The following is a 24,208-nucleotide window of genomic DNA, read 5'->3' as shown; positions in this document are numbered from 1 at the left end:
GCTTACATTAAACAAAAAAACCAGTGTCACTAATCTGTACTGCTCTGGCAGTGGGAAACGGTGTTTTTCTTTGAAGCTGACAGGTCCGAAATATAAGTATTGTGAACAGCTGAAAAGAAATGCTTGTATTAAAGCATATGGGAAAAAAGATATTTTTACTGACAAAAACAGAAATGTGAATGAAAAATCCAAATACTTCTGACAATCCTGTTTATAATTTGGAAACTGCAATCAACTAGTCCTAACAATCTATTATCTTAGGTTTAAGTAATTAAGAAAATAAATCTTTCCTCTAAATTCAGTGCTCTTCTTATGGAGCTAAAATTTGACAAAATTGGGGTACAAATTTTTTTTTAAATCCAGTCTGACAGAATTACTCCAAATTACTGATAGAGGACCAATCATTTGTCTATGTTGAAGAGAACAGAATTAGAATAGCATATTAAAAACCTGATTAAATAAGCTGGTTTCCTAAAGTTCAGTGGCGTTATGTCCTACATTCTACTTGGGGACATTTTGACCTATAAGACTTTCTGCTTTTAAAAAAGGTATTTTTTAGTATACTTTGTGGAAACTAATTAGCAGAAAGAAGAGAAGATATTAAGCCATGAGTAAATACACAGCTTACAAATGATGCCTGAATGACTGCTGTTAAGAATATTAAGAGTAGAGGGGGCCGGCTCCGTGGCCCAGTGGTTAAGTTCACGCACTCCGCTGCAGCGGCCCAGGGTTCGGATCCTGGGCACCAACCGACATGGCACCGCTCGTCAGGCCACGTTGAGGCGGCATCCCACATCCCACAATTAGAAGGACGTGCAACTAAGACATACAACTGTGTACAGAGGGGGTTGGGGGAGATAAAGCAGGAAAAAAAAAAAAAAGATTGGCAACAGTTGTTAGCCCAGGTTCCAATCTTTGAAAAAACAAAAAAAAGGAAGATTGGCAACAGTTGTTAGCCCAGGTGCCAATCTTTAAAAAAAAAAAGAATATTAAGAGTAGAATTCACAACATAGTACTATTAAAATCAATCTAAAATTAATTTGGATTTATAATATCTAATAATCTTTTGGTAAAAATTAGTGAAAGTTTTGCATCTCAATAAATTTTCAAAGAAATACATAACATTAACTTACCTTCAATATATGTGCCTTTTAATGGATGATGTAACACGGAACCGTCAGAAGCAAACTTGAACTTTTCACCTTTCTACAATGAAATCAGGCAAATTAGGCTACTGAGATACACACAAAAGATGCAAGTAAATTGCAATATTCACTAAGCTCTACCATTAAAAAAATTGGACTGAGAGTGCATTACAGCAAATTGGTATCTCCAGCAAACTTTCACACATGTATACCTAAGGCATCAAAACCCATGCTCTCGACTCTTTTAAATCCAGACCATGTTTTAGCTTACTAAAGCCAGCGTCCTCCTTCAAAAACCAAGCCCAGATAAAATCAAATGTCTCTTTTTCAGGAGTTTACGAGCTGTGTTCAATGATACCAGTACACGCTTAGATGTGTGCAAGGGTGGGTGATGCACCCTAGGCCCAGGAGGCAGGGGTATTGGGAGGAAGGCCATCTGGCCTGGACCGCATAACCTGCCTCGCCTCTCAGTCTATCACTCTGTTTCAGGCCTGCTTTTCCAAACCTCAAACAGACGGCGGTTGTTCGTGCCCTCAGACTTAGGCAGTTGCTGTCGTCTCTTCCTGCATATCTCTGCCAGGAGGGCTCGGGTCTCAGCTCCAGTGAAACTTCCTCAGAGAGGCCTTCACTGATACCCAATGGCAAGTTACCCCCTCTCTCCTTATACTGCCCCTCAGGGTCATGTTCCATTATACCACCCTATTATCAGAGCAATAACCATTATATTACTTTCTTATTTATTATGCTTCCCACATTAGAATATTAACTTCCAAAAGAGCAGGGATCTTGAGACCTTGTCTATCTTGTTCATCACTGCATCTCCAGGGCTTAGGTTAGAATTTGACACATAATAGGTAAATGAATGAATGAATAGGTTTTAAAAACATTAGGCCAATAACCAAGTGCGGTAAGGATGTAGCGCAGGCAGAATTCTCATACACTGCTGAAGGGCAAGTAAATTGGTAAAATTACTTCGGAAAATGGGCAGTATCTACTAAAACTGAATGTACACATATCCTATGACCTAGCAATTCCAACAGAACATAGCCTACAGAAAAACACACATATCATCAAAGGCATGAACCCGAATAATCATAGCAGCACTATGCAGCAATGAAACAAAACCAACTACAACTACACACAACATGGGGAAAAAATCGCACAAAATAACAATGAGCTAAAGAAATCAGACACCAAAAGAACATATACTGTATTGATTCTATTTCTATAAAGTTTAAAACCAGGTAAAAGTAACCTATGGTGTTAGAAGTCAGAATATAAGGTAACCAAGGTGACTGAAAGGGAGCATGGTGGGGAAGATGGGTGCTTCCGGGATGCTGGTCACTTGATCTGGATGCTGGTTACATGGGTATGTTCTCTTTAAGAAAACTCATTGAGCTGTACATTTGTGATTTGTGCACTTTTCTTTGTGTATGTTATCTTTCAATAAAAAGTTCAAAAAATTAATCAGGAGTCCTTCTGAAGAGGCAGCATGAGGAAGTCATAGCAGATGTCAGGCCTCTTTGGACCGTTACCCCCCTTTCTTATCCTCGATCTACCACCAGCACAGAGAATCCCCAAGAAGGGTGACGAATCGGGTAGAAAGGCAGACCTGACCTGGCCTAGCTTCGGCTTCCAGGAGATACCCACTACAGGCTCTCAGTGCTGCAGATACCAGGAATCTGGATCATACACACCATCCAGTCCAGGGGCCACATCCAAGGAAAACAGATAAGAGAGTCCCAGTAAAAATAATGATAGCAGATATTTATTGAGCCAATATGACACAAGCTGGAGCCAAAATCCTTGATATAGTTATCTCATTTAATCCTCGCAATAATCCTAGAACAGCACTAACACACTAAGTGCATAGTAGGTGCTCAACAATAAATATTTGCCGAATGAAAGGTGGATGCTGTTACCACTTCAAAATGGTAGCTTGTCCCAGTGTTACACAGAATGGCACAGCCTTAATTCGAACCCTGAGCAGCCAGATTCCAATGGCTGTGCTTGTAACCACTTCACCTTACAGCACCTTGTGTGAAAGTGGATGTTAACAGATGCCCGAGAGAGCTTGCTTTTGGTGTGCTTATTCAATAACTCAGGGTTCCCAGTGACTGAGAGGTCAAATGGGCCTCAATTTCCTTACCCATTAAATGGGGATAATAATTAATCTTTCTTTTATTCAACCAATATTTATTGATCATCCATTGTGCTCCAGGCACTATTCTGGGATTACTAAGGATTAAGTGAGGAAATGCAAAATGGTAAATTCACTTCCCTACTCCCTTAATCCCTTGCATTTATTTGAAGGGATAGTGGTTTTATTTTTTTATTTTATTTTTTTACGAATTTGGTGAATGTTATGAAACTCACATACAACATTTTTGCCTTCAATTTCAGGAGATTCTTCAACTTTCTAAAGTCCATACTGCCCTCTGTTACAGTTAAAAACTGTTGCAGAGGAACTCAGTAAAACCATGCTCTCACATCAGAACCCCCATTGGCATTCACAAGCACCCAATATGGCAGAGAAGAGGGTACCATTTTTACAGACAACTAAAATTACAGAAAACTGGCATATCTAATGATTGCAGTTTCACAGATAGTAGCTCAGGACAAGAATCTCGCATCTCCTGCCTTTAAATCCAGGGCTTTTTCCAACCATCAAAACAGAAAGCCCTTCCATTCTAGGGTTAGACCAGAGGAGACAGAAGAGATGCCATTTGACTTCTATCCTAGAAAGGTGGATGAATGAGAGCCCAGCAGCAAAGAGCAGCTCATCTGGAAAAAGGAGCCCAGGCCGCATAGTTAGAAAAAGCGACCTCGACAAATCTCTCTCTGTGCGCACTTGCTACATCCGTAAAATGGGCTAATAACTTCTGCTGCTCCGGCTTCCCTGTAGTGCTTGCTACACTACGGCTCAAAGGAGCACAAGATGCAAATGCTTCACAGCTCCGTGCAGCCAGAAGAGATGGTTAAGCTCGTTACCGAGGGTCTCCCGGCGCCGAGAGCAGGAATGTTCACGCTTTTCTGCTGTTGGCTTCCGGCTTCCCCACTGCAAACTCGAAGTCCCTGGCGGAGCGGGAAGCCTTTGAGAAATCGGGATGTGGAAAAGAGTAATGCTCCTAACGGGCTTAGAACAGTGTCTGGCATTTAACAGCCGCTTAGTAAATACCTGCTGATTGAATCCATGACGGAGTGAGTCTACAGAGAACAACCTCCGTGCCCGCGGCTCAGGACCCCTCCAGCCCGCGGGGCGCCACACTCACCGGGCGCCGAGGCTTCCTGGAGCAGGCGCAGCCCTCCGCTCCCGCCGCCTCCGCTTCAGGAGCTCGTGGAGCTGCCGCAACTCTAACAGCCCCAGTCGGGCTCCTCTTGCAGCACCGTCCGCAAGCCGGCGGCGAAGCCAGCTCCCCGCTAGGACGGGAAAGGAGGTGGAGAAAAGAAAAGTTCGCGCCAAACGTCGTGGCCCCGCCCCCAGGCGGCCTCCACGGCCCGTCACCACCCGCCCCGCCTCCCTGGGCGGGGACCTGTGACGCGCGTGCGCCGACGTGCGGCGGCCATCATTGATCCGCTCGCCGGCGCCGTTCGCGGAAGGAAGTGCATTACGCGGCAGCGTTTCCGATTTCAAGATGGTCGCCTGAGCTATTTAGTGAGACTTCCTCCGCCGTTCTCCGTCCCTCTCGGGTTTTCTTAACCGGGATGTGACGCATTAAAGGGCCCGACGGAAATAGAGCTGAAGGCGTTCTAAAATGGCGAACCGGACGGTGAAGGATGCGCACAGCATCCACGGCACCAACCCTCAGTATCTGGTGGAGAAGATCATTCGGACGCGAATCTATGAGTCCAAGTACTGGAAAGAGGAGTGCTTTGGCCTTACGGGTGAGCGGGAGCGCGCGACGCCCCCCGGCCGACTGGTGGCTCAGTTCGGCTGACGGCGCGGGTAGGACTGGGCCTTTGGGATTGAGACTGGAGGGGAATCTGTCAGTCATTCAGGAAAATCTGAGCGCCTACTATGTGCCTAGGCTTGTTTTGTTCTTTTGGGGTTACAGAGGAATCTGATAGGGCCTTATTCGGAAGGATGTCTCGGTCGGGTTGAGTCCATGTTTAATGATAACTTGCTGGGTTCCAGTGTTAAGTTCAGGGACCCTGAAGGTCTTAAAGGAACATCAACATGCCAGCAACCAAATTCGTGACCTTACTATCCCTAAATCTGGACCGTTTGCAGTATTTCCACGTCCGCGTCCTAATATAAATACCAGTTTTTCAAAAAAGTCTTCCAGCTAGTCTTTCGATCTTTGTTTGAATTCCGGCTCCTCTGTTTAGTAGCTCTGTTACCCCAGTGAACCATGGCTTCCTTTATCGTAAAACGAGTGTAGTACCCACCTCAAAGGGTTGTTCTAAGGATTAAATACGATAATGTGTGAAAAGTGTTTGGTATAGTTAAAGATACATATTAATAAAAAGTACTCAGTAATCAGTGGTAGTGATGGTGCTAGTTGTTACCACTGTTAACTACTACTGTGCTGTTACTGCTGCTGCCACCACTGCTAGCTGTGTGTCCATGGACGAGCAGTATTGTTTCTCTGAGTCGCCATTAAATTTTGAAGTCATATAAGGTTTACTTTTGGCCCTTTTCCGATTCTATAGTTCTCTCCTTGGATGATCTCCTCCATACCATTGCATCCTATATGTAGATGCCTCCAAATTTGTCTCTTTGGCCCAGATCTCTCCTTGAGATCTGTCTCTAATTCCAAGAATGCCAACTCAGTGTGTCCAAACGTGAACTCGTGACCTCTTTTTTCCCCCAAGACTAGGTTACGTTCCTTTGTGTATTTTCATTGCATTCTGCCTCTCCTTAGTACTACTTCTCACACTTTCAATTATTTTTTGAATGTGTTCTAGCTTGCTAGACTGTGAACTCCTTAAGAGTAGTAATGATGTTCCTCTTCTTTATTCCTGTACCTGTATCTTTAGTACCTCAGCACCTAGCTATAAGTTGTTGACTGTAATGTTGAATGAATTAGTATAGAATTTATCCTAAAGGAACTTGAAGTCTGATTTATAAAACAGTTTCCCATTAATGGTAGCTAACATTTATTATTAGCTATATGACAGGTAGTATTGGCATTTATTTTTATTGTCTCATTTGATTCTCACTATAGCCCTTAAACTTTGTACCTTTATTGTTCAAATTTGAACTGACAGGCTCAAAGAGAGGTGAAATGACTTGCCCTAGTTCACCCAGCTAGGGTTTGATTTTGACAAAAACGTTGGAAGGTTTTTATCCTCATTCTGTAGATGAGAAGAGGTTTGCTCAAGGTTGTGTAGCTATTGAAGGTTGTTTGTTGTTATTATTGTTTTGTTTCTTTCGACTCGTAATCTGGCAGTTTTTCCCCTAACATGATGATGACAAGTGGGGACTCTGAAGTTAGACTGCTTAGATTTAAATCCAGACCCTGCTACTCTCTGGCTGTGGACCTGGAGCAAGTCACTTAACCTTTCTTAGCCCTCATTTGCCTTAGATGAAAACAGGGCAGTGCTAGAATTTGCCTCATGGCTTATTGTGAAGATTAAATGAGAAAATATGAAATGCTTACCAGAGTACCTGGCATATAGTAGTTCTTAAGTGTATATTAGCTGCTATCATTATTCTTATTCTTATTACTATTACTATTAATACACACTTGTTCTCCATATTAGGAGATGATGATGATGATGAGTATTCAGGAGCACCAGACTTTGAACTAACTTCTCTCCACTTCAGACTGGGAAAAGCTTAGCCCTAATATGTCTGAGATGCCACTCTGTTTTTGTTTTTGTTTTTTTAGCTGAACTTGTAGTCGATAAAGCCATGGAGTTAAGGTTTGTGGGTGGAGTCTATGGTGGCAACATAAAGCCAACTCCCTTTCTGTGTTTGACCTTGAAGATGCTTCAGATTCAACCTGAGAAGGATATCATTGTAGAGTTTATCAAAAATGAAGATTTCAAGTGAGTGAAATGTTGACTAGCTAATATCAAAGCTTCACTTTGGGTGGTCCAGAATTTGGCCTTGGTTAAGAGGAGTGAAAACAATCTATCTCATTTGCACAGAGAGTTCCACTCTAGGATCTTGCTCTTGAGTTTGTATTTTGTCTGTTTTGGTTGTATTGATCTTCTTTACTTTCTCAGTCCTGGTAACTTTTCCCCCAAAAAAGTATTTCACAAACTCACTGAACATTTTTTTTTTTTTAAGATTGGCACCTGAGCTAACAACTGTTCCCAGTCTTCTTTTTTTTTTTCCTGCTTTTTCTCCCCAAATCTCCCCAGTACATAGTTGTGTATTTTAGTTGTGGGTCCTTCTAGTTGTGGCATGTGGGACGCCACCTCAGCATGGCCTGACGAGCGGTGTCATGTCTGCACCCAGAATCCAAACCAGTGAAACCGTTGGCCACCGAAGCAAAGCATGTGAACTTAACCACTTGGCCACGGGCCAGCCCCTCACTGAACATATTTTAAGCAGAAGTGAGTGCCTAATATGTTGGGAGCACTGGGCACTCAAGGATGAAGAAAACAACAGAATGTGGTAGACTAGAGGGAAAACTTTGGTGTTAGATGTAGATTCATGTCCAGACCCTGTTACTTATTACTGTGACCTTGGAAAAGTTACTTAATTTCCTAAGCTTTACATTCTTTAGCTGTAAAATAGAGACTAATACTGATTCAGGATTGTCATGAGGGTTGAAAGAAGATAGTACAGGGTCTGGCTTGGTGGCGTAGTAGTTAAATTTGCACACTCTGCTTTGGTGGCCTGGGGTTCACGGGTTCAGATCCCGGGCATGCACCTACACACCGCTCATCAAGCCATGCTCTGGCTGCATCCCACATAAAGTAGAGGAAGATTGGCAACAGATGTTAGCTCAGGGCCAGTCTTCCTCACCAAAACAGAAGAAGATCGTACAGGGCCAGCCCCAGTTAAGTTTGGCACACTCCACTTTGGTGGCCCAGTACTTTGGTGGACCTGTACTACTTGTCTGTCAGTGGCCATACTGTGGTGGCAGCTCACATACAAAAGAGGAAGATTGGCAGCAGGTGTTAGCTCAGGGCAAATCTTCCTCAGCAAAGAGAAGAGGAGATAGTAGGGTAAGTCTCACAACATAGAGGCTGTTGTATGGTAAATACCCCAAAAATGTCTGCTGCTCATATTATTTTACTATCCATTCTCAATGAGCAGACAAGTATAGGAGACAGACATAGCTTATTATGTGCCACCCTCTAGTCTGAAGGATTTACATATAATAATTTATTTAACCTTCACAACAACCCTGTAAAATTATTCTCAGTATACAGGGGAGGAAATTTAGGCACAGAGAGATTAAGTAATTTCCCCAAGGTTATACAGCTAGTAAGTGGCAAAGCTGGCTTCAGAATCTGTATTCTTCACTACTCTCTTCTGTTAGTCATAAAAGAAACTGTTGAGTTTCAAATGCCTAGTGGTTATCCAAGTGGAGATTTAGTGGGTAGTTGGACATAGAATAAAGGGAAAAGGAAGGAATCTTACAAAATATTAATGGCTAGAAATAGCTAACTTTTATTAGGCACTTCACTATGTGCTGTATGCTGCGCTTAGCACTTTACACACATTTCTTACTTAATACACCAAGCCAGCAGATTAGGTACTATTCTGTCCATTTTACAAGGATTGAGAAATCAAGTAACTTGCCCAGTGTTACAAAGTTAGTAAATAATGGAATCAGAATTTGAACCCAGATGACATTTATCCAGAACCAGCATTCCGCTGTCTACCCACAATTTATATATTTACTTCTATGTGTATTAGTTCGTGTATGGTTAATAAATAGATGTTATACTTTCTGTTATTAAAATCAGTATCTCATTTGATTCTTACAATAATCCTGTGAGGTGAATAGGTTCTAACTTAGTTTTACAGATGATATAATAGACTCCAAAAGTTGAGCAACATGTTCCAAGTGGCCACCACCAGTAAGAGGTAGAATACGAACTTGCACCCAAGTCTCCACATTTTAGCTATCTTTCTCCTGCCCCATGCTGCCTCTAAAATTGCAGCTTCCTCATCTGCCAGAGAGAAGAAAGAACTTGTTTATTCTCTACTGTCATGAGAAAAGCCAGTTGTAAAACTCAGGAACTTTCTAGAATGGACTGTAGTTTCACTGTCATCTATCTGTCAGGTATGTCCGCATGTTGGGAGCACTTTACATGAGGCTGACAGGCACTGCAATTGATTGCTACAAGTACTTGGAGCCTCTGTACAACGACTATCGGAAAATCAAGAGCCAGAACCGAAATGGAGGTGAGTATGGTATCAAGTGACTGGACGTTCATCCCTGAACCAGTTTTTATTTCACCAGTATCTGTGCCCTCACGTTGCCGCGTCCGTTGTGAGTGCTCCTCTTCATCTGTATTGTTATTGTCTTCATCCAGGCCCCTCCATCTCCTTCACAGGGAGTACTCCATCAGACTACTAGCTTCCTCTTGGCCTTATCCGGTCCCCCGTCTGCCTACCTTTCCAACTGCATCTTATGTGTATATGTATATATATTTTTTTTTTCTCTCCAAAGCCCCAGTACATAGTTGTATATCCTAGTTGTAGGTCATTCTAGTTCTATGTGGGATGCTACCACAGCATGGCTTAATGAACAGTGCATAGGTCCGCACCCAGGATCCGAACCGGCAAACCCTGGACTGCCAAAGCAGAGTATGCCAATTTACCCACTAGGCCACCCGGCCAGCCCCAGCATCTTATATTATTCCCTGTTTTGTATCATTTGCTCCATCCCACAACATCCAGCTCCAGAATGACCTCCATAAAAGCCTTCCCCAGACCTCCTGCACAAAGTTAGTTTTCCATATGTTACATCTTCACCATTCTTTCTAGTGGCCTCTCTTCTAGTACTGTAGTTCACACTACAGTATATAGACTAAATGTATTTATACTTATGTAGGAATCCCACTGAAAAATAACAAGTATATCCAAAAGGGGCAGCTCCATACCTTTTACAGAGAGTTACTTTTTGTGGTAAAGTGGAATTTGGGGTAATGCCATCAAAACCTTTTCTCACTTAGTGTTGTAACAAAATATTAGTAACATTTGCCTTTCCCCTCTACATGTATCATTAAGCAGTAGAAAGTTAAGAATTTGGCATTATACTTTAAACTTTTATTAGCTTATTAATTCACTTATTGAATAAATACTTATTAAGTGCCAACGTCATCTTTGTATGTCATGGAAATAACTGTGCTCTGTAATGGGAGTAACTTGGTGAACAAGATGGACATGGCCATGACCATCGTGGAATTACTGATTATGTTATGTTAGATAGGGTTTCTCCATTGACACTATGGCCCAGATAATTTGTTGCTGTGAGGAGCTGTCCTGTGCATTGTAGGACAGTTAGCAGCATCCCTGGCCTCTCCTACTAGATCCCAGTTGTCAGGGGCAAAATCACCCCTGAACCAAGGTAATGTTTACTGTAGAAATTCTCAAAAGCTATTGCTCCCTTTACCATATAAGATACATGTTCTATATTCAGAAACATAGTGGGTTTACATACGAAATTGCACTTTAGTTATTTGATCTATCCAAGGACATCACCCCTGTACAATTCAGGACTATTTGTGCTTGCTTTTGGGTTTGTCTCTCCTGCTCATTGGGACAGCTTCATTCATCCCTTTATCCCCAACTCCTAGAAGAGGCCTGGCACATAGAGGACTTCAGTAAAGGCGAGATGAACAAAGGAAGATAGGTGCTGATGACAAGGCTATGAAGTGCTGTAGTTTGAGCCCAGGTTTGACGATAGTTCCTTCTGCATAATTGCCACACTACAGTAGCTTTCCTGGTGAATGTGCAGGGCAAGGGAAGCTGCAGAGAATTCACACTTTCTATACCAAGTACTCTTTTGGTTATTTTAAATATAGAATCTTAGACTTCTTTTACTTTTTGGCTATCTCAATTTATTTCCAAGTTGGTTGCGCTTATGATTTTTCTTTCAGAGTTTGAGCTGATGCATGTCGATGAGTTTATTGATGAACTACTGCACAGTGAGAGAGTCTGTGATATCATTCTGCCCCGGTTACAGGTAAGAGATAAAGGTCTCATATCAGAATCACCCTTCCCCCCCCCAAAACAGGCAAGCAGACAGATACACTTAATAAACCTCTGAAGCCCATGGATCTCAGGGGTCCTCTTAATAAATAGTCTTAATGTCTATGAAAGAGATAGGGGCTGGGGAGAAAACAGATAAAGTATTTGAAGGGTAGGGCTTTAAAAGTGAATAATTAGCACAAGAAAACTTTCTTCTTTAAAATGTTATATCAAGGAAATTGTAGATAGAGAGTAGGTTTTTAAACTTTATGAGCAGCTTTTTTCAAATTGGTCTTCATATAAAAATCTAGGATATAAAACAGATAAAAAGAGGGTCAGGAGCAGGAGACTGATTTAAATATCACCTTTATCATCCCGCCTCCCTTTCCTAGTGATAAATGATTATCCATGAAGCACTTTTCAGGAATGTGTTTTACACAGTACAATTTTAAAACTACCGTGGCAAATACAAAGAGAAAACAGTTATAGTAGGTAGCCTAAACAGAACAGGAACAGTCTATAGTGGAGAGATGACTAAACAGGGAAGTAGGAGACCTTAGTTTCTTGGTTGTTATTACAGCTGACTAGCAGTGGGACCTGGTCTTATATTCCCATTTATAAAATGGGGAAATTAGACTACCTCAGTGGTCTTTAAGCTGCCCTGTGGGACTGTTTTAAGGCTACTGAGAAGAATAAGGAGACAACCCCATATATTCCAACCAGGGCAGCTCCTTTTTTCTCTAAGTTCTATATTGGGTTTGAGAATGAGATTTCATTTGAACAAAGGCTTTTTTTCTTTTAAATGGCTTTATTAAGGTATAACTGACATACAGTAAACTATGTATATTTAAAGTATTTGGTAAGTTTTGACATATGGTATACAACTTTGAACCTATCATCACAATCAAAAGTAGTGAACATAAGGGGCCAGCTCCATGGCTGAAGTGTTTAAGTTTGCGCACTCCACTTTGGCAGCCCTGGATTTTGCTGGTTTGGATCCTGGGTGCAGACCTAGCACCACTCATCAAGCCATGCTGAGGTGGCGTCCTACATAGCAGAGCCAGAAGGACCTACAACTAGAATATAAAACTATGTACTGGGGGGCTTTGGGGAGAAGAAGAAGGACAAAAAAGAAGATTGGCAACAGATATTAGCTCAGGTACCAATCTTAAAAAAAAAAGTGAATATAACTCCTCACCCCAGAAAGTTTCCTCCTTTCCTTTTGTGTAATCCCTCCCTCCCACCTCTCTCCCTCACCCCTAAGGAACAATGGATGTGCTATCTATCACAATAGATTAGTTTGCATTTTGGAATTAATACAGTACATGCTCTTTTTTGTCTGTCTTCACTCAGCATACTTATTTTGAAATTCATGCATGTTGTTACATGTATCAATAGTTTCATTTTATTGCTGAGTAATATTCCATTGTATGGATATACCACAACTCGTTTACCCATTTATGTGTTTATGCAGAATTGTGGGATACAAGGTCAGTCTACAAAAGTCAGTTGTATTTATATACACTAGCAATGAACAAATGGAATTTGAAATTTTATTCAAAATATACTGTTTACAACAGCATCAAAAATATAAATTAAGGATGATTTTGTCAAAAGATGTGCAAGACTCACACTTAAAATGACAAAACATTGCATTACTGAGAGAAATTAAAGAAGACAACTAAATGGAAAGATATACCACATCCATAGTCTATCTCATACCAAGACAGAATTGTCAGTTCTCCCAACTTAAGCTAAGTTTCAATTCAGGTTCAACCAAAATCCCAATAGACTTTGGTAGAACTTGACAGGGTGATTCTAAAATTTATGTGAAAGAGCAAAAGATCTAGCATATCCAAAACAACTTTGAAATAGAACAAAGTAGGAGAACAAACACTACCTGTTTCCAAGACTTGGCTCTAGTAACCAAGACAGTGTTGTATTGGCATAAAAGTAGACAAATGGATCAATGGAACAAAATAAAGGGATCAGAAGTAAATGTACATATATATGGTCACTTGGTTTTCTACAGAGATGTCAGGGCATTACTAGTGAGAAATGATAATCTTTCCCACAAATAGTACTGGAACAATTGAATAGCCTTATGGAGACAAATGAATCTCCACCCTTAGCTCACATGATGTATAAAATTAACTTGAAGGGGATAATAGACTTAGTTATAAAAGCTAAGATTATAAAACGTGTAAAAGAAAACACAGGAGTAAACCTTAGTGACCTTGAGTTTGACAAAAATTTCTATATAGGACATAAAAAGCATGAATTACTTAATAAAAATAAGCCTTTATAAAAATAAACTTGCTTTTCAAAAGACACTTATTACAAAGTAAAAAGGCAAGCCATAGACTGGAAGACTATATATCCAACAAAAGTCTTGAATCTAGAATATATAAAAAACTCTTGAGCTTAATAACAAGACGACAACCCAATGGGAAAATGAACAAAAGAATTCTAACAGGCATTTTACCAGAGAAAATATACAGTTGATCAGTAGCACATAAAAAGATGCTCAATGCCATTAGTCGTCAGGGAAATGCAAATTAAAATCATAGTAATGTACACTCTATACCTATGAGAAGGTCTAAAATCAGGAAGATCGACCATACCAAGTGTTGGCAAGGGTGTAGAAGAAGTGCAAGTCTCCATACACCAATGGTAACAATATAAAATAGTACAAGTGCTTTGGAAAAATTTGGCAGTTTCTTAGAAAGTAACCATAAACCTGGCCATTCCACTCGTAGGTATTTACTTGAAAAATGAAAGTACAAAGACTTATGCACAAACCATCATAACAGCTTTATTTGTAATGGCCAGAAATGACAAAAAAGTCCAGATGTTCATCAAGTGAATGGATAAGCAAATTGTGGTATGTTCATACAATGGTACTACTCAGCAGTAAAAATGAACTGTTGATACACAGCAGTATGGGTGAATCACAGAATAATTGTGGTGGGTAAAAAAAGACAAAAAACTATGTACTGTACAATTCCCTTCATATAAAATTTTAATAAATGAAAACTAGTGACAAAAAAATCATTGGTTGCCTGCGTGCAGAGGGAGGGAGTGGGGAGGAGAGGGAAGGAGAGATGACAAAGGACCACAAGTGAACTTTCAGGCAGGGTGGATATATTCATTATCTTGATGTAATGGTTTTACAGTTGTATATAATACATGTCAACACTCATCAAATTGTATACTTTAAAGATGTATGGTTTATTATATGTCAACTCTACCTCAATGAGACTATAAAAAGTGTTGCAAAAATCACTGGGATAGATGTAGACTAAGGGCCTCTGGCTCTTAGTGCTCTACTGTTCTCTGATTCTGTATGTCTATGTAAGAATTGGTGGGTCCCAGAGACAGTGATGTAGATGGGGGGGTGGGAGCAGATTCTTACATGTTTTAACCACCACAGAAACCCCAACTGGGAGGATCCACTACTTCAGGTTTCCTTTGTGATGGTACTGCAGCTCAATAATTCTGAAGCAGTTTGCTGTATACCACCTGGTCTGAGGTGCTTGGTTCCTTGCTAGATATAAACCAAAAGGGATAATTTAAAGATCAAAGGTCACATAGTGTGTGATTTTTATATAATATATCCTGACTAGGAAAATCCATAGTGATAGAAAGCAGATTAGTGGTTAGTCCCTGAGGTGTAGAGAGGGAAAAATGAGGAGTGATTACTTAATAGGTATGGGGTGTTTTTCTGGTATGATGGAAAAGGTTTTAAACTAGTGAGATGTGGTGGTTGTATAGCATTGCAAATACACTAAAGGCCACTGAATTGTACACTTTAAAATGGTTAATTGTTATGTGAATTTCACCTCGATAAAAAACAGCAGACGGATCTGAAAAACTTCAAAGTAGGGAATAGAATAGATTGCAGATATCTGGTAAATGGGTGAGATAAATTTGCTCAAGGCAGTAAACTAGCTGGTAATGAACTAGTAAACTACATGCAATGAACTAACTGTTCGTCCACAGTGACTCAATTACAGGAAATCCAATAAAATAAAAATCCTGAAAATGAGTGTGGTCTCTCTCTCCTGTTCTATATTAGCTACTGTAGACTGTAGTGAAGAGAATGAGATTTCAAGTCCGAAAACCTGCTTTCAGGGCCCATTTCTCACACTAACCCATTGTGGATTACATTAGCTATTATTATTATATTATCCTTAGCTGCTATTTTTAGAATACTGCAAGAAATGGCATACTTTGAAATGCAATGAGGTTTTCGCTAAGGGTTCCAAAGCCCAGTCACCTCTAAGCAAGCCTACTGATGTAAATGAGGTTGGTCTGCATGGAGTCTAGAAGGAAAGACCACAAAACAAGCCTCACTGAGGAGAGACAAATTGAAATCTGACTGACACATGTTATCGTTATGACCAACAGTGTGTTTTGGTGTGGGCTTCTATATGTCCTAGTTACCCTTAAGACAACATTTTGCTCTGATTCTTTTCTTATTAAACAACCCATGGTTACCAGTTTAGCTTCTGATGTGCCCCGACATTGACAAGGAGCTGCTCTGGAATGAATTCTAATTTCATCAAGCACAAATACTATGAATTAATTATTGACATTAGACACTTCCTATTCTAGTGCGCATTAGGGATTCTGGACTCCCTGTCTGATGCAGTCCTAGATCCCAAACTGTGGTGATCCTGTGGCTGGAGAGCCTTTTTCTGAGAAGCCCTTCTCTAAGGGATTGACTTCATTGAGTGGTAGCTTTGTCTCATTTCTCCCAGTGTTCATAGAATTTTGTTACAGAAGAGTGAGAGCTAAGTAGCGTACAAATGTTACTGTTTATTCTAGGGCTATCCAACATTGTGTCCTTGACACAAGAAGATGGTAAGGAGTCTTATGACCCAGCCAGTCCATTTGGCAGTTTTGAACTCACCTTTGCTTTTCACATCCTTAGTCACTTGATAAGCACTGCTAAGCCACATCTCAAAAGAAAATGGAACAAGGAGATGGATTGTTTGTTTATATCCTGTGCCTGATTTCAAAATGCATGACTCTAGACAGCTCCCTAAATCCTGGGTTTAGTAGAGAGTTGGTGCTACTCTGGAGCAGGACCCAAGGCACTCCTGGGGTAGACTGGTCTGAGCCTCTTCTGGCAGAAATACTAGCCAACACAGTCTCAGCTACATATTTATTGGCCCTTGTATATGACGCCTACATTTTTTTATTAAAGGCTACACCTATACTAGTTGATATTTCAGTGACCTTAGAGTATAAGATCACAGGGAACAGAGCCAGTAGAAAATGAAGATGTTCTCTTCAGCTTTGTGTGTATCTGTTTACAAGGGAACTTTAAAGAGTACACAGATTCCAGTATGTTAAACGCCTCAGGAAAATCTTAAGGTGTCTAGGATGTCTTTGAAATGAAATTGCCTCAGCTGTTGCTCCACAGTTTTTCTGTCAATCCCAGAAGCCCAGTGTTGGGACTTCAGGACATAGAGGAGATAGCAAGGCTCCCTACCTCTCACTATGTTCTCTGTAGAAACGCTATGTGCTAGAGGAAGCTGAGCAGCTGGAGCCTCGAGTTAGCGCTCTAGAAGAGGACATGGATGACGTGGAGTCCAGTGAAGAGGAGGAAGAGGAGGATGAGAAGGTCAGGTACCTGGGAACTTAAAGGTTGGAGGGGGTCTAGTTATAGGGGTTGAGAATGGTCTTTTTTAATTTTCTTTAACCAAAAAATACAATATTTAGCGCGGCTGGCCCTGTGGCCAGTGGTTAAATTCAGTGCACTCAACTTTGGTGGTCCAGGTTCAGTTCCCAGGCTCAGACCTACCACCACTTGTTTGCGGCCATGCTGTGGTGGTGACCCAGATACAACAGAGGAAGATTGGCACAGATGTTAGCTCAGGGTGAATCTTCCTCAGCAAAAACAAACAAAAAAACCCAGTATTTAGTCATTAAGAGTATGGGTTTTAGAGTTAAATAGACCTTGATTACTACCTCAGCTCTGCTATATACTAGTGGTATAATTTTGTGAAATTACATCATCTAAGTTTTCTCCTCTGTAAAGCAAGGATAATGATATCTTTCTCTTAGGACTGTTCTAAGTATTAAATGAGACGATACACATACATAAAGCCCTTAGCATACATTTGTTAAAGTAAATACTTGGGACAAAAATACTACAGTTCATAATTGAACCTATCGGACAAAGTAAGCCTAGTTTAAAAAAAAAAAATGCCTACTGCATGGTCATGTTCTTTCACTATTAGTTATAATGCTGAAAAATTGAAAACAGCCAAGAGTTGGAGCAGTCAGGTAAACTCTTATATCACCTCAACAGACTAGTAGGCAGCCATTAAAACTGTTAAGAAAAGTAGCTGATCATGTGGAAATGCTTAAGGTGAGTTAAAAAAGAAGGATCTAAAATATTTGTGATTAAAACAATAAGTAACTATGTATAGAAAAAGGTTGGGGGAAATACAAGAAATGCTGGCTTATGGATACTATGCAAATGGAAGTGTAGCTCTGAGTCAAGCAGACTCCCTCTAGGGGGTGTATAAAGAAGCACAGTCATTCATGAATTGAAAGCCGTGCAAGACTGAAGCACTCTAATGTGGTGAGTGAACCAAAAGTAAGCATTCTTTTTTTTAAATGGAAAATTTCAATCACATACCAAAGTGGAGAGAGTGTGCCTCCATTTACTCATCACCTAGCTTCAACAATGATCAGCTCATAGCCATTTTGTTTCCTCTACATCTCTACCCAGTTGCTCCCCACCAATTATCTGGAAGCAGATCATGGCCATCATATATTTCATCCATAATATTTCAGGAAAGATAAAGGCTCTGTTTTTAAATATAACCATGATACTATCATCACCTCCCCAAAAATAATTCCTTAATATCATCAAATATTCAGTGTTCACATTTCCTCAATTGTCCTATATTATTAGTTCAAATTAGTATTCAAATAAGGTCCATAAACTCTAATTGGCTTTTTTGTCTCTTAAGTATCTGTAATCTGTCAGTTCCCTCCATCATTCTTTTTTCTCTCTCAATTTTTAAATATATCCGGTTATATTATTCTATACAGATTTTCACAATCTGTTTTTCTGATTGTGTCCCTGTGGTCTCTCTTAACATGTTCATTTGTCCCTTGTATTTCCTGTAAACTACTTCTTAGATCTCAAGGCTTAATTAGATTTGGGGTTTTTATCCCCTTTGGAGTGGAGCAACACTACTTCATAGGTAGTAGTGTGTACTTCCCCCCACGATGAGCAAAGTCTGGCTCTCTTTTTGTAATATTAGGAGCCACTGATGATCTCTGTCTAGATCCATTAGAGGTTGTAAAATGGTGATATTCTAATTATTTCTTCATCATTTCTCACCTGTAACACTGCTAAAGAGAAATCTAAATCAATATTTAGTGTTTTATAGGTACAGTTTATATAGGAAAGGCAAGATATTTATTTCCATTTGTTATCAATTTTTAAAATATGAGTTGATTCCATAGATCTTCTCAAGTTGATGAATACTCTTTTGTCCTTGGTAACATTGTGAACTCATGGCTTTAAGCATATTTGATGTGTTTCAAACCATTATTATCCTTGTTGATGCTCAAATTGTCCCATCTGTGGCCAATAGGGACCCCTCGACTTGAGTTGAAAGACTTTGTGATAACAATTATAGTAGTCTCAGCCTCCTTGCTTTCTGATAGGAGTTATATTCTAGTTATGTCTTGTTAGCTTCTGCCCCTGAAGAGCTCATTGCTGTGGCGTTTGGTGTTTCTAGGCCTTTACAGTTGGCAGAGCTAGGGGAAAATTTTCTGTAAGATTAAACTACTCTATGACTTTGTAGTTTAACCTTATCGATCTTACATCTGTATCTCTTTCACATTGGAAATCCAACTTCTTAAGGAGGTAGGCATATTTACTTGCTTCTCTCTCTCTCCTCTCTCAATCTCAGAATAATGTACCAACACTAGAACAATAATGAGATTATTAGAAACAGTTTAATTCTTGGATAATTTTTTTCCATTCTTAGGGTTATCCCTCTATATATTCAAATTACTGTTTTTTAAATAAAGTCACTTGGAGGTGGAATTTGGGACAGGATGGGGAGACTGTAAGCAGTGTTCCTAGATGGCTCTCTGCAATATAGCCTGAGCTCATCAGTGACCCATCCATCTCATTTACAGTTGGAGAGAGTGCCATCACCTGATCATCGCCGGAGAAGCTACCGAGACTTGGACAAGCCCCGTCGCTCTCCCACATTACGCTACAGGAGGAGTAGGAGCCGGTCTCCCAGAAGGTCAGGCCTTGGCCTCTTCCAGAGACTTTAGCACTGTAACACAGAAGTCTGGACTTCAGGGAAGGAAAAATGCCAGCCTATGGAGAATGTTTGCTTGCCCAATTTATTAGTTGCTGCAAAACAACCACCCACAAAACCTCAGTAGCAGGCAACAACGTTTAGTTCACAAGTCTGTGGTTAGTGATTTAAGCTGGGGTAGGATAGGCAGTTTTTTTAATATAAGTTAGGTTCACTCACCTGTTTTACAGTCAGCTGTCTGTTGGCTAGTATAGGGTGGCCTTAGCTAGGATGACTGGAGCAACTCATCCCTTCTCTATGTGTCTCATTCTAGGCTAGGTTAGGCATGTTCTCATGGAAATGGCAGAATCCAAGAGCAAACAAGCCCAATGCAATTATTTCTCCAGTATCTGCTTGTATCACATCTGCAAATATCCCAATGGCCAAAGAAAGTCACATGGCCAATCCAACTTGGATTGGGAGGGTACTAAAAAGTTACATGATAAAGGACGTGGATAACAGAGGTGGGTGAAGAATTGGGGTCGTTTTTGCAATCTGCAACATCTAGGGCACTTACTAAGGCTCTTCTCTCTTCTTTCCATATAGACGGAGTCGGTCTCCCAAGAGGAGGAGGTAAGCCTTCAGTGATTTGTGATAAAGGACAGGGATTTGAGGAGAGGGTTGCTGTTGTGAGTATACTGTCAGACAGATATGGGAGTCTGACCACTTATTTCCACAGCCCCTCCCCTCGCCGAGAAAGGCATCGGAGCAAGAGTCCAAGACGTCACCGCAGCAGGTCCCGAGATAGACGGCACAGATCTCGCTCCAAGTCCCCAGGTACAGTATTTGGGCCTTTTGCTATTGGTTGTCTTAAAAACATGTAATAGAAGCAATTAGCCTCCTGCAGTACGGGAGTGCCTGACTGTTTTATTGCCTAGAAAAAAAGGAAATGGACTTAAAATTTGAAAATTAGAGTTCACATCTTGACTCTCACAAGCTTTGCTGATAAGATGACGAGCTTCAGTTTTTTCATCTGAACTTATAGGAATAAGACGTAACAAAATACTGGTAAATTACCCAGTGTGATGTTTGTGAAATGAGCCATAAAGCCCTGGATGCATGTGAAGTTCTCCTCTCCTCAGCATGCACACCCACATCCATGCATCCACACCAGTTCAGAGAGGTGCTATCACCAATGAGAGGTGTGCTTAGCATAGGCCAAAAAATTAAGCCAGTAGAAGGGACTGGGTGAAGTGAAAGTGACAGTGGAGGAGTAGGAGGGTAGAGTCTCACTCATCGAATTGTGCTTTTTCCACCAGGTCATCACCGTAGTCACAGACACAGGAGCCACTCAAAGTCTCCTGAAAGGTATGGATTGACCTCTATTTTGACTTAACAGTTTCACTCTTTATTCAGAAATTAAAGTCCCAATCACAATTAAATTGGACCTGAAATAGTCTTGTTTTGATACAAATATTTAGGAATTCTCCTTCATTACAGGACAAAATCGGCCTACTGCCCTGAGAATTATTAGAATTACTGATCCATTTTGTGTCGTTTTTCCTTGTAGGATTGCAGCTTTGGATAGTGGTAAGGGCATGAGCTTTGGTCTCAGGAGACCTGGGGTTGAGTCCCAACTTTTAATACTTAACAGTTGAATGACATTGGACAAGTCACTTTTGTTTGATAAGCTTTCATTAGAAACCTCTATATGCTATACACTGTCAGGTGCACTCTCCACTTCTCAGAGGTCATTTCCCCAATGGTAAATTTTGGATAGTAACGCCTGATTCAGAGCATTGCTCTGAAACATAAAAATACCAAGCACATTTAATGAATATTGGGTATCATCTCCATCCACACTGGTGTCAGCATACCCCAGTCTTCCTCAAAAGTTCTGGCCCAGCTCCTTGAACAGCCGTTAAATTTAATGATTTGTATGTTTTGCCGTTTCAGATCTAAGAAAAGCCACAAGAAGAGCCGGAGAGGAAATGAGTAATGGACTCAGTTTGGTTTTAGTCCAAATGGCTTCCTGTGGATGTGAAGGCCTCTGTCTACATGAAACGATTAAGATCTACTACCCAGGCAGCTATGAGAATATCTTAGTGTTGTTTTTTTTTTTTACCAAGTTTCTCCATTTTTTTTAATGAAAGAGGTGCTGAGTTTTGTATCTCTTTTTGAATCATAATCCACGTTTGAGAGAGAATGTTTCCCAAGGGCTGCTTTTGACCTCTTTGTACAACCCACCTTGACTGTACTCAAATTTATGAGGGTAGAAAGGATTTGAGGGGTGGAGGATGTGAATGACAAGGAGAGGATGTGGCCACCTGGTGACCCTTTTGTTATTAAATTTGACACACCCATTTCCCATTCTTCTGTGATTTAGTTTTTGGTTTGCTCCGAGGTTGAAACTGTTCTGAGAATCCCGAGTTTTGTGCTGCTGCTGTTACATTCAGACATCAAATCAGTAAAACATATTAGCTCCAGCAGCAGCAAGTGGTAATAAAGATGAAAACTGACTGCTTAGCAGCAGCTTTGTAAGAAAAGAAGACATTTAAATGTAAGGCTTCTTCTGGATCATTTAGTCCAGTTGCATTGAACAGTTCAACAAAAAAAACTTGGAATGCCTTTTACATGGCATTCTTATTTAGTATTGTTTCTTCTTCCCCACAAGCCTTAAATTACAGGTTAAGGTGCTCAGCCTTTATCCTACAGGCATTGACATTGTCCAAGTCGAGTCAGTAGTATTAGGGCAAAAAGACTGAAAAGGTTTGAAGGAGAGAAGAGTATCTATACCACTTAGAGTTTTGACCTGAATTACTGGACAGTAGTGCCATTCACAAAGCCAGAAAATACAGCAAGAAGAGAGGAGGTTTTAGAGGGGGGCAGGTATTAAAAGTTGTGGTGGTAATAAAAACGATGCATCAGTTTAACTTGAAGTTTAATTTGAGACAGCTATGGTATATCTAGATAAAGCCCAGACAGTTGGAAATAGGGACTGGAGTTGAGAATAATGATCTAGCCCTGAATTGATAATGATTAGGTAATCGCGGAAGATGTAGAATTAAATGAAGACTGCCCAAGGAGTGTGTGTGTGTACGTGTTTGTGTGTAGGAAAAGCCAACAAGAGAATCACAGGCAACACCAACACTAGGGAGAGGAAGAAGTGCAATCACTGAAAACTGAAATGGACCATTCAGAAAGGTAGGAGCATTAGCAAAGAGTAAGTTAAAGCAGCCAAGGGGCCAAGGATGCAGAAGCAAAACAAGACTGAAAACTGTCCATGGGTGTTGATCAGCAAGAGGGTGATGGGATCTTTGCTAGATTTCCATCTACCTGTACTTACCTTTCCTCCTTTAAAAAGGGAAAAGTGATTGAATGACTTCCCACACCTCTGGTTCCAGCAAGAATTGGGAAGACCCAACTGCCTCACAGGATCCAGTTTCTTGGGAAGCCATATCTGGTCATAGGATAAACATCCTATTGCCTGCTATTAAACTCAAGGACTTCTGGAGCAATATTAAGGCATTCTGGGATATTTGAGATTTCATACTCTTCAGTGATTCCTCTCCTGATAATACTTGAGCTAATAAAAGTCCATAAGAGCTATTATGGGTTACCATACAACTATATATAGGAGTGCCTTTAAAAATTAAATATAAGCACCTCTATCTACATCTCTTAGTCCTAGCAGTTGTTTCTTTGCCACAGTGATGCAGGTGGAAAGAAATGTCTTCTGGCTAAAATGACCTATGGACCAACCTAGTCGTCAACCAATATATTGTTAAAATAAAATAAAATTGGGGCTGGCCCCATGGCCAAGTGGTTAGGTTCGTGCACTCTGCTTCAGTGGCCCAGGGGTTTTCCCAGTTTGGATCCTGTGCGTGGACCTAACACCACTCATGAAGCCATGCTGAGGTGGCCTCCCACATAGCACAACTCGAAGGACCTGCAACTAAGAATATACAACTATGTACTTGGGGGGGGGGGGGGGGCTTTGAGAAGAAGGAGGAAAAAATATATATATTGGCAACAAATGTTAGCTCAGGTGCCAATCTTTAAAAAGTTGTTTTAAAAATAGAATTTTTATTTTAAAAGTATATTTTTATTTTTAAAGTATACTTTAAAACACAAACTTAAAAACTGATGCAAAAACCCCCAACAATTTAAACAGAAATAAACCTCCCAAACTAGAAACTTAAAGCCTACTTATTTAGGCATATGGTGAAATCTGGACCAAATTGGAGCAGCACAGCCAACCTATAGTAGGAAGTATATTGTCCCCATTCTTTCATTAGTACAGAGATGATAGTGGGACATGTTGACCACCACTCTTGAGAGTGTTTTGATAAAGAATTGCAAAGGAGACAGAGCTTAAGGATGAACTTTGCTGAAGGGCCATTTCTGTCATCTATGTGCTAGCTTACTGTATTAGGCCTTGGAACTTTTGACTTTGGCCTATATTAAGAAACATATTTTTACAGCTTACCTTTGTATACACAGTATATGTTCTGTACTGAAACAAATTTCAGGAAAAAATTCTTATTCCTTAGGCAAAATGCACCCTAATATTTCCTATATAGTTTTTTTTATTGCAGTAACATTGGATTATAACATTGTATAGCTTTCAGATGTACATTGTAGTATATTTCAAATTCTGTGTAGATTAC

The 24,208-nt window shown here is 40.4% G+C and overlaps 2 protein-coding genes across 2 annotated transcripts in view; one reads left to right on the top strand and one right to left on the bottom strand.

Annotated features, from left to right (window-relative positions):
• Nucleotides 1-4,754, bottom strand: part of ORC1 (origin recognition complex subunit 1) — a 35,210-nt gene extending 30,456 nt beyond the window's left edge. The window contains exons 1-3 of the mRNA XM_046660663.1: nucleotides 4,651-4,754; nucleotides 4,418-4,565; nucleotides 1,134-1,206 (exon numbers count right to left, since the gene is read on the bottom strand). Coding sequence (XP_046516619.1) covers nucleotides 1,134-1,206; nucleotides 4,418-4,565; nucleotides 4,651-4,754 — 325 coding nt within the window. The remainder of the gene's footprint in view (nucleotides 1-1,133; nucleotides 1,207-4,417; nucleotides 4,566-4,650) is intronic.
• PRPF38A (pre-mRNA processing factor 38A) lies at nucleotides 4,720-23,170 on the top strand. Its single transcript, XM_046662102.1, has 10 exons — nucleotides 4,720-5,030; nucleotides 6,980-7,139; nucleotides 9,338-9,459; nucleotides 11,160-11,245; nucleotides 16,772-16,882; nucleotides 19,429-19,541; nucleotides 20,145-20,171; nucleotides 20,278-20,375; nucleotides 20,858-20,906; nucleotides 21,495-23,170. Exons 1-10 carry the CDS (start codon nucleotides 4,901-4,903, stop codon nucleotides 21,535-21,537), a joined length of 939 nt encoding a protein of 312 aa, XP_046518058.1. The 5' UTR covers nucleotides 4,720-4,900; the 3' UTR covers nucleotides 21,538-23,170.
• Nucleotides 23,171-24,208: the final 1,038 nt, after the last annotated feature.

This window comes from Equus quagga, chromosome 5, assembly GCF_021613505.1.
Source record: "Equus quagga isolate Etosha38 chromosome 5, UCLA_HA_Equagga_1.0, whole genome shotgun sequence".
Taxonomy (NCBI): Eukaryota; Metazoa; Chordata; class Mammalia; order Perissodactyla; family Equidae; genus Equus; species Equus quagga.
This window is presented reverse-complemented; position numbering and strand designations above follow the sequence as displayed.

Bases quoted from the DNA above. Each gene is read 5' to 3' on its own strand.
- PRPF38A (XM_046662102.1), top strand. From the start codon at position 4,901: ATGGCGAACCGGACGGTGAAGGATGCGCACAGCATCCACGGCACCAAC. The intron at 9,460-11,159 runs GTGAGTATGGTA...TTTTTCTTTCAG, and splicing joins GAGCCAGAACCGAAATGGAG to AGTTTGAGCTGATGCATGTC. The intron at 20,376-20,857 runs GTACAGTATTTG...TTTTTCCACCAG, and splicing joins ATCTCGCTCCAAGTCCCCAG to GTCATCACCGTAGTCACAGA.